At 35.0% G+C, this 10,503-nt stretch overlaps 1 protein-coding gene across 1 annotated transcript; it reads left to right on the top strand.

Annotated features, from left to right (window-relative positions):
- The first annotated feature begins 6,731 nt into the window (after positions 1–6,731).
- Positions 6,732–7,135, top strand: LOC116747680 (protein S100-A11-like). Its single transcript, XM_032620154.1, has one exon. The coding sequence runs from the start codon at positions 6,773–6,775 to the stop codon at positions 7,082–7,084; it is 312 nt and encodes a 103-aa protein (XP_032476045.1). The 5' UTR covers positions 6,732–6,772; the 3' UTR covers positions 7,085–7,135.
- The last annotated feature ends 3,368 nt before the right edge of the window (positions 7,136–10,503 follow it).

Raw genomic sequence — 10,503 nt, 5'->3', positions numbered from 1 at the left:
AAAAATAGATTGTAAAACAAAGACTATTACAAGAGACAAAGAAAGACACTACATAATGATCAAAGGATCAATCCAAGAAGACATAACAATTGTAAATATTTATGCACCCAACATAGGAACACTTCAATACATAAGGCAAATATTAACAGCCATAAGAAGGGAAATTGACAGTAACACATTCATAGTAGGGGACTTTAACAACCCACTTTCACCAATGAACAAATCATCCAAAATGAAAATAAATAAGGAAACACAAGCTTTAAATGATACATTAAACAAGATGGAATTAATTGATATTTATAGGACATTCCATCCAAAAACAACATAATAAACATTCTTCTCAAGTGCACATGGAACATTCTCCAGGATAGATCATATCTTGGGTCACAAATCAAGCCTTGGTAAATTTAAAAAAATTGAAATCACATAAAGTATCTTTTCTGAGCAGAATGCAATGAGACAAGATATCATTTACTGGAAAATGTAGTTAAGAAATACAAACACATGGAGGTTAAACAACACCGTACTTAACAACCAAGAGACCACTGAAGAAATCAAAGAGGAAATCAAAAACTACCTAGAAACAAATGACAATGAAAACACAATGACCCAAAACCTATGCGATGCAGCAAAAGCTGTTCTAAGAGGGAAGTTTATAACCTTACAAGCCTACCTTAAGAAACAAGAATCATCTCAAATAAAAAACCTAACCTTACACCTAAAGCAATTAGAGAAAGAAGAACAAAAGAACACCAAAGTTAGCAGAAGGAAAATAATCATAAAGATCGTATGAAAAAGAAATGAAGGAAATGATAGCAAACATCAATAAAACTAAAAGCTGCTTCTTTGAGAAGATACACAAAATTGATAAACCATTAGCCAGACTTATCAAGAAAAAAAGGGAGAAGACTCAAATCTGTAAAATTAGAAATGAAAAAGGAGAATTAACAACTGACACTGCAGATATACAAAGGATCATGAGAGATTACTACAAGCAACTATATGCCAGTCAAATGTACAACCTGGAAGAAATGGACAAATTCTTAGAAATGCACAACCTGCAAAGACTGAATCAGGAAGAAATAGAAAATATGAACAGACCAATCGCAAGCACTGAAATTGAAACTGTGATTAAAAATCTTCCAACAAACAAAAGCCCAGGACCAGATGGCTTCACAGGTGAATTCTTTCAAACATTTAGAGAAGAGCTGACACCTATTCTTCTCAAACTCTTCCAAATTATAGTAGAGGGAGGAACACTCCCAAATTCATTCTACAATGCCACCATCACTCTGATACCAAAACCAGACAATGATGTCACAAACAAAGAAAACTACAGGCCAATATCACTGATGAAAATAGACGCAAAAATCCTCAACAAAGTACTAGCAAACAGAGTCCGACAGCACATTTAAAGGATCATACACTATGATCAAGTGTGGTTTATTCCAGGAATGCAAGGATTCTTCAATTTACACAAATCAATCAACGTGATACACCATACTAACAAATTGAAGGAGAAAAACCACATGATCATCTCAATAGATGCACAGAAAGCTTTCGACAAAATTCAACACCCATTTATGATAACAACCCTCCAGAAAGTAGGCATAGAGGGAACTTTCCTCAACATAACAAACATCATATATGACAAACCCAAAGTCAACATAATCTTCAGTGATGAAAAACTGAAAACATTTCCACTTAGATCAGGAACCGGACAAGGTTGCACACTCTCACCACTCTTATTCAACATAGTTTTGGAAGTTTTAGCCACAGAAATCAGAGAAGAAAAAGAAATAAAAGGAATCCAAATCAGAAAAGAAGAAGTAAAGCTGTCACTATTTGCAGATGACATGACACTATACATCGAGAATCCTAAAGATGTTACCAGAAAACTACTAGAGCTAATCAATGAATTTGGTAAAGTAGAAGGATAAAAAAATTAATGCACAGAAATCTCTTGCATTCCTATACACTAATGATGAAAAATCTGAAATTAAAATTAAGAAAACACTCCGATTTATCGTTGCAACCAAAAGAATAAAATATCTAGGAATAAACCTACCTAAGGAGACAAGAGACCCGTATGCAGAAAATTATGAGACACTAATGAAAGAAATTGAAGGTGATACAAACAGATGGAGAGATATACCATGTTCCTGGATTGGAAGAATCGATATTGTGAAAATGACTCTGCTACCCAGAGCAATCTACAGATTCAAAGCAATCCCTATCAATCTACCACTGGTATTTTTCACAGAACTAGATCAAATATGTTCACAATTTGTATGGAAATACAAAAGACCCCGAATAGCCAAAGCAATCTTGAGAAACAAAAATGGAGCTGGATGAATCAGGCTCCCTGACTTCAGACTATACTACAAAGCTACATTAATCAAGGCAGTATGGTACTGGCACAAAAACAGAAATATAGATCAATGGAAAAGGATAGAAAGCCCAGAGATAAACCCACGCACATATGGTCACCTTATCTTTGATAATGTAGGCAATAATATACAGTGGAGAAAAGACAGTCTCTTCAATAAGTGGTGCTTGGAAAACTGGACAGCTACATGTAAAAGAATGAAATTAACACACTCCCTAACACCGTACACAAAAATAAACTGAAAATCAATTAAAGACCTAAATGTAAGGCCAGACACCATCGAACTGTTAAAGGAAAACATAAGCAGAACACTCTGACATAAATCACAACAAGATACTTTTTTACCCACCTCCTAGTGAAATGTAAATTAAAACAAAAATATATAAATGGGACCTAATGAAACTTAAAAGCTTTTGCACAGCAAAGGAAACCATAAACAAGATGAAAAGACAACACTCAGAATCAGAGAAATATTTGCCAATGAAGCAACTGACAAAGGATTAATCTCCAAAACATACAAGCAACTCATGCAGCTCAACATTTAAAAAAAAAAACCCTAATCCAAAAATGGGCAGAAGAACTAACTAGACATTTCTCTAAAGAAGATATACAGATTGCCAAGAAACACATGAAAGAATGCTCAGCATCATTAATCATTAGAGAAATGCAAATCAATACTACAATGAGATATTATCTCACACCGGTCAGAAAGGTCATCATCCAAAAATCTAGAAATAATAAATGCTGGAGAGGGTGTGGAGAAAAGGGAACCCTCTTGCACTGTTAGTGGGAATGTAAATTGATACAGCCACTATGGAGAATAGTGTGGAGGTTCCTTAAAAAACTAAAAATAGAACTACCATATGACCCAGCAATCCCACTACTGGGCATATAACCTGAGAAAACCATAATTCAAAAAGAGTCATGTATCAAAATGTTCATTGCAGCTATATTTACAATAGCCAGAAAATGGAAGCAACTTAAGTGTCCATCAACAGATGACTGAATAAAGAAGATGTGGCACATATATACAATGGAATATTACTCAGCCATAAAAAAGAATGAAACTGAGTTATTTGTAGTGAGGTGGATGGACCTAGAGACTGTCATACAGAGTGAAATAATTCAGAAGGAGAAAAATAAATACCATATGCTAACACATATATATGGAATCTAAGGGGAAAAATGGTCATGAAGAACCTAGTGACAACACGGGAATAAAGCTGCAGACCTACTAGGGAATGGACTTAAGGATATGGGTAGGGGGAAGTGTAAGCTGGGACAAAGTGAGACAGTGGTATGGACATATATACACTACCAAACTTAAAATAGATAACTAGTGGGAAGCAGCCGCATAGCACAGGGAGATCATCTCCGTGCTTTGTGACCACCTAGATGGGTGGGATAGGGAGGGTGGGAGGGAGGGAAATGCAAGAGGGAAGCGATATGGGGACATATGTTTATGTATAACTGATTCACTTTGTTATAAAGCAGAAACTAACACACCATTGTAAAGCACTTATACTCCAATAAAGATGTTAAAAAATAATAATTTAAAAATTAAAAAAATAAAAGTAGTTATATGTAGGTAGTGAGATTATGGCCCATTTGATTTTAAATATTGCATTTTTACATCAGTTATTATGATGAACAGGTTGCTATGTAAATAACATTATAAATAGGTATAAAAAAATCAGAGAGGAATTAAACAATACAGAAATCAAAAAACAATAGAAAAATCAGGGAAACCAAGAGCTGTTTTTTTAATTGAAGTATAGTTGATTTACAATATTGTTTTATGATAAAGCAAAGTGATTCTGTTATGTATATATATTCTTTTTCAGATTCTTTTCCCTTGTAGGTTATTACAAAACATGAAATAGTTACCTGTGCTGTAGGGTAGGTCCTTGTTGGTCATATATTTTATATATAGTAGTGTGTATACGTTAATCACTAACTCCTAATTTTTCCCTCTCCCCTTTCCATTTGGTAACCATAAGTCACAACTAACTACTGAACTACTATCTACAGGAAAATGCTAGACCCTACCAAAAAAGATACCTTACATCCAAAATCTCAAATGAACAGCCTAACCTTACACCTAAAGCAATTAGAGAAAGAAAAAAAAAATTCCTCACAAAGTTAGTAGAAGGAAAGAAATCATAAAGATTAGAGCAGAAATAAAATGAATATTGGGATGCCTGTATCTTTTTAAATTATTAGCCAAGCTCTTTAGGAAAAAAAGAGAGAGCCCATATAAACAGAATAGAAATAAAAGAGGAGAAATAAGAACAGATATTACAGAGATACCGAAAATCATAGGAGAATTGTACAGTTATATACCAACGAACAGGACAATCTAGAAGAAATGGGTAAATGCCCAGAAAGATACAAACTTCTAAGACTGAATCAGGAAGAAATAGGTAATCTAAAGAGACAAATCACTAGTAGTGAAATTGAATTTGTAATTTTAAAAAACTCCCAACAAACAAAACCCAGGACCAGTCCATTTCACAGGGGAGGTCTAGCAAATATATACAGAAAACCTAATATGTATCTTTCTCAAAATATTCCAAAAAGTTGAAGAGGATTGAACACTCCCAACTTCATTCTACGAGGCCAACATTACCCTCATACCAAAACCAGATAAAAAGATACTACAAAAAAATAAACTTACAGTGCAATATTTCTGATGGATAGAGATGCAAAACTCCTTGACGAAATATTAGCAAACCGAATTCAACAATATAAAAAACGGGTCATACACTATGATCAAGTGGGATTTATTCCAGGGTTGTAAGATGGTTCAATAGCCACAAATCAATCAGTGAGAAACAACACATTAAAAAAAGAAGGATAAAAATAACATGATAAACTCAATCAATGCAAAAAAGGCATTTGACAAAATTGAACATCTATCCATCATAAAAATGCTCATGAAATTTGTTGTACAGGGAACATACCTCAACATAATAAAGGTCATTTATGACTAACCCACAGCTAACATCATACTCAAGAGTGAAGAGATGGAAGACTTTCCTATAAAATCAGCAATAAGAGAAGGATGCCCTCTCTCACCATTTATATTTAACATTACAGTGGAAGGCCTAGCCACAGCAATCAGAGAAGTAAAAGAAATGAAAGCATCCAAATTGTAAGGGAAAAAGTAAAACTCACTATTTGCATATCACATGATACTATATGTGGATAAAGTCTCCACATACAAACAAAACTAATAAATGAATTCCCTAAAGTTACAGGATACAGGATTGATATACATATATCTGTTGTTTTTCTATACACTAATAATGAACTATCACAAAGAGAAAGAAAGCAAGAAAAAAGTCCCTTTTAAAATAACATTGATAAACTTAGGATTAAGCACACCCAAGAGAGTAAAAGACTTATACTGTGAAAAAGTTTAAAATATTGATGAAGGAAATTAAAGCTGACACAAAGAAATGTAAAGATATCCCTTAGTCATGGATATGAGGAAATTATATTGTTAAAATATCCATAATACATAGGGCAATCTGCAGATTTAATGCAATCCCTTTCAAAATACCTATGTCACTTTTTAAAGAAGTAGAACAAATAATCCTAAAATTTATATGGAATCACAATAGACCTCAATTATCAAAGCAATCTTGAGAAAAAAGAACAAAGCAAGAAATACTCACCCTTGCTGACTTCAGACTATACTACAAAGCTACAATAATCAAAATAACATGAGATCACTGGTGGAGAGAGGATGGCAGAGTAGAAGGACATGGGCTCAACCCTTAAAGAAACACCACAATCACAACTAACTACTGAACTACTATCTACAGGAAAATGCTAGACCCTACCAAAAAAGATACCCTACATCCAAAATCTCAAATGAACAGCCTAACCTTACACCTAAAGCAATTAGAGAAAGAAAAAAAAATTCCTCACAAAGTTAGTAGAAGGAAAGAAATCATAAAGATTAGAGCAGAAATAAAATAGAGATGAAGAAAACAATAGCAAAGATAATGAAACTAAAAGATGGTTCTTTGAAAAGATAAATAAAACTGACAAAGCTTTAGTCAGACTCCACAAGAAAAAAAGGGAGAGGGTTCAAATCAATAAAATTAGAAATGAAAAAGGAGAACTTACAAGGGACACCACAAAAATCCAAAGGATTGTTAAAGACTGCTACAAGCAAATGTAGGCCAATAAAATGGACAACCTAGATAAACAGACAAACTCTTAGAAATGTACAATCTCCCAAGACTGAACCAGGAAAAAAATAAAAACAGACCAATCACAAGCACTAAAATTGAAACTGGGATTGAAAAACTTCCAAGAGTGCTCACCTCGCTGCTCCTCGCTTGCAGCCCTGTGCTTTGCTCCTCTCCAAACATGGCAAAAATATCCAGCCCTACAGAGACTGAACGCTGCATCGAGTCTCTGATTGCTCTTTTCCAAAAGCATGCTGGAAGGGACGGTAACAACAGCAAACTCTCCAAGGCCGAGTTACTTATCTTCATGAATACAGAGCTGGGTGCCTTCACAAAGAACAAGAAGGACCTTGGTGTCCTTGACCACATGATGAAGAAGCTGGACCTCGACTCTGATGTACAGCTAGATTTCCAAGAATTTCTTAATCTTATTGGCGGCCTCACTCTAGCTTGCCATGACTCCTTTATTAAGTCTAGCTCTTCCCAGAAGTAAATCGGAGGAGCCTTTGGGCCTGGCCTCCAGCTCCACTCCCTTTTCTTCAGCCTCCCAATTATCATCTACCCCTCATAGACCACACATACCCTGAGCCCAGTGCACCCACCGCCCCATGCAGGCCACTCCTGTTGGTAGTAATAAAACAATATTGTTTTTTGATGCACACACTGTAGAGTCAGTAAATTTGTGCAAGGGAGGGAGATGATTGGGAGGAATATAAATTAGATTGATGGAAACTGTTACCAGAAGTTGCAAAGTAAATAGTAAAAATGTATCTTGGGTGTATACATAATCATGACTAATGATACCAACATAATCATCTAAATTATTCAGACTGATAGAGAGACCCCACTTATTGTTCACTCATTAAACGCCTATACACCCCTACTACAGGCACTGTCATAGACTTTGAAAATACAGTCAGCAAGACAGACAACATCCTGCCTTCACTGAGGTTACCTTCTAATGGGGGGGAACAATAAATGAATCAACAAATAAAGAACTATGAGTGCAATAAATAAATAAATAAATAAATAAAATTAAGAAATAAAAACTTCCAAAAAACAAAAGTCCAGGACCTGTTGGCTTCACAGGTGAATTCTATCAAACATTGAGAGATGAGTTAACAACTATCCTTCTGAAACTATTCCAAACATATTGCAGAGGAAGGAACACTCCCAATCTTATTCTATGCGACCACAATCACCCTGATACCAAAACCAGAAAAAGATATCACAAAAAAAGAAAATGTCATGCCAATATAACAGGTGACCATAGATGCAGGATCTTCAACAGAATACTAGCAAACCGAATCTATCATTACAATCAAAGGATCATACACCATGATCAAGTGGGATTTATCCCAGTGGTACAAGGATTTTTCAATATCTGCAACTCAATCCGTGTGATACACTACATTAACAAATTGAAGAATAAAAAGCATATAATCATCTCAATAGATGCAGAGAAAAGCTTTTGACAGATTTCAACAACCCATTTATGGTAACAACTCTCCAGAAAGTGGGCATACAGAGAACATAACTCAACAGAATAAAGGCCATATATGACAAACCTACAGCTAGCATCATACTCAATAGTGAAAAGCTGGAAGCATTTCCTCTAAGATCAGGAAAAAGACAAAGGTGTCCACTCTCGCCAGTTTTATTCAACATAGTTTTGGAAACCCTAGCCACAGGAATCAGAGAAGAAAAAGAAATAAAGACAATCCAAATTGGAAAAGAAGTAAAGCTCTCACTGTTTGCAGATGACATGATACTATACATAGAAAATCCTAAAGATACTACCAGAAAAATACTAGAGCTCATCAATGAATTTGGTAAAGTTGCAGGATACAAAATTAATATACAGAAACCTATGCATTTCTATACACTAACAACAAAAGATCAGAAAGAGAAATTAAAGAAACCCTCCCATTTACCACTGGATCAAAAAGAATAAAATACCTAGAAATAAACCTACCTAAGGAGGCAAAAGACCTGTTCTCCAAAAACTATAAAATACTGATGAAAGAAATTGAAGATGACACAAACAGAAAGATATACCATGTTCTTGGATTGGAAGAATCAATATTGTCAAAATGACAATACTACCAAAAGCAATCTACAGATTCAATGCAAATCTTATCAAATTATCAATGGCATTTTTCACAGAACTAAAAAAAAATCTTAAAATTTGTATGCAGATACAAAGCACCCCAAATAGCCAAAGCAAGCTTAAGAAACAAAAATGGAAAAAAAAAAAAAAGGAAACAAAAATGGACCTGGAGGAATCAGACTATACTACAAATCTACAGTAATCAAGACAATATGGTACTGGCACAAAAACAGAAATATAGATCAATGGAACAGGATAGAAAACCCAGAGATATATGTACACACCTATGGTCACACTTGTGGTCAACTTATCTTTGACAAAGGAGGCAAGTATATGCAATGCAGAAAAAAAAGTCTCTTCAATAAGTGGTTCTGGAAAAACTTTACGGCTACATGTAAAAACGTGAAATTAAAACATTTAATGCCATACAAAACTAACTCAAATGGATTAAAGACCTAAATGTAAGGCAAGATACTATAAACGATTAGAGGAAAATATAGGCAGAACACTCTTTGACATAAACCACAGCAATATATTTTTTGATCCAACTCCTAGAGTAATGGAAATAAAAACAAAATAAACAAATGGGACTTAATCAACCTTAAAAGCTTTTATACAGCAAAGAAAACCATAAACAAAATGAAAAGACAATCCACAGAATGGGAGAGAATATTTGAAAATGATGCAACCCACAAGGGATTAATCTCCAAAATTTACAAAAAGCATATGCAGCCTAATATCCAAATATCCCAATCAAATAATGGGCAGAATACCTAAATGGGCATTTCTCCAAAGAAGACATACAGATGGCCAAGAGGCACATGAAAAGATGCTCTACATCACTTATTATTAGAGAAATGCAAATCAAAACTACAATGATATATCCCCTTACACCAATCAGAATGGCCGTCATGAAAAAGTCTACAAATGATAAATGTTGGAGAGGGTGTGGAGGAAAGGGAACCCTTCTGCACCATTGGTTGGAATGCAAATTGGTACAGCCTCTATGGAGAACAGTAGGAGTTTCCTTAAGAAACTAAAAATAGAGCTAACATATGATCCAGCAATCCTACTCCTGGGCATATATACAGAGAAAAACATGGTTCGAAAAGACACATGCACCCCAATATTCATTGCAGCACTGTTTCCAATAGCCAAGACATGGAAGCAAACAAATGTCCACCGACAGATGAATGAGTAAAGAAGATGTTGTACATATATACAATGGAATATTACTCAGCCATTAAAAATGAAATAATGCCATTTGCAGCAACATTCATGGACCTAGAGATTATCACACTAAGTGAAGTAAACCAGACAAAGATATCATATGATATCCTTGATATGTGGAATCTAAAATAAGTATGCAAATGAGCTTATTTGCAAAACAGAAATAGACCCACAGACATGGAAAACGAACTTATGGTTACCAAAGGAAGGGGGAAGGGATAAATTAGGAGTTTGGGATTAAAATATATGCAATACTGTATATAAAACAGACAACCAACAAGGACCTACTGTATAGCATAGGGAACTATACTCAAGGTCTTATGGTATCCTGTAATGGATGCACCTGTGTGTTTGACTGGGTCACCTTGCTGTGACTTGAAAGTAGCACCCTATTGTGAATTAACTGTATTTCAATAAAAAAATTGTTAAAAATAAAAATTAAAAATAACCACACCTGGGCTTCCCTGGTGGCACAGTGGTTGAGAGCCCGCCTGCCGATGCAGGGGACATGGGTGCATGTCCCGGTCCAGGAAGATCCCACATGTCATGGAGCAACTGGGCCCGTGAGCCAT

Source organism: Phocoena sinus, chromosome X (assembly GCF_008692025.1).
Source record: "Phocoena sinus isolate mPhoSin1 chromosome X, mPhoSin1.pri, whole genome shotgun sequence".
NCBI lineage: Eukaryota > Metazoa > Chordata > Mammalia > Artiodactyla > Phocoenidae > Phocoena > Phocoena sinus.
This window is presented reverse-complemented; position numbering and strand designations above follow the sequence as displayed.

Coding starts and splice junctions, on each gene's coding strand:
- LOC116747680 (XM_032620154.1), top strand. CDS start 6,773: ATGGCAAAAATATCCAGCCCTACAGAGACTGAACGCTGCATCGAGTCT.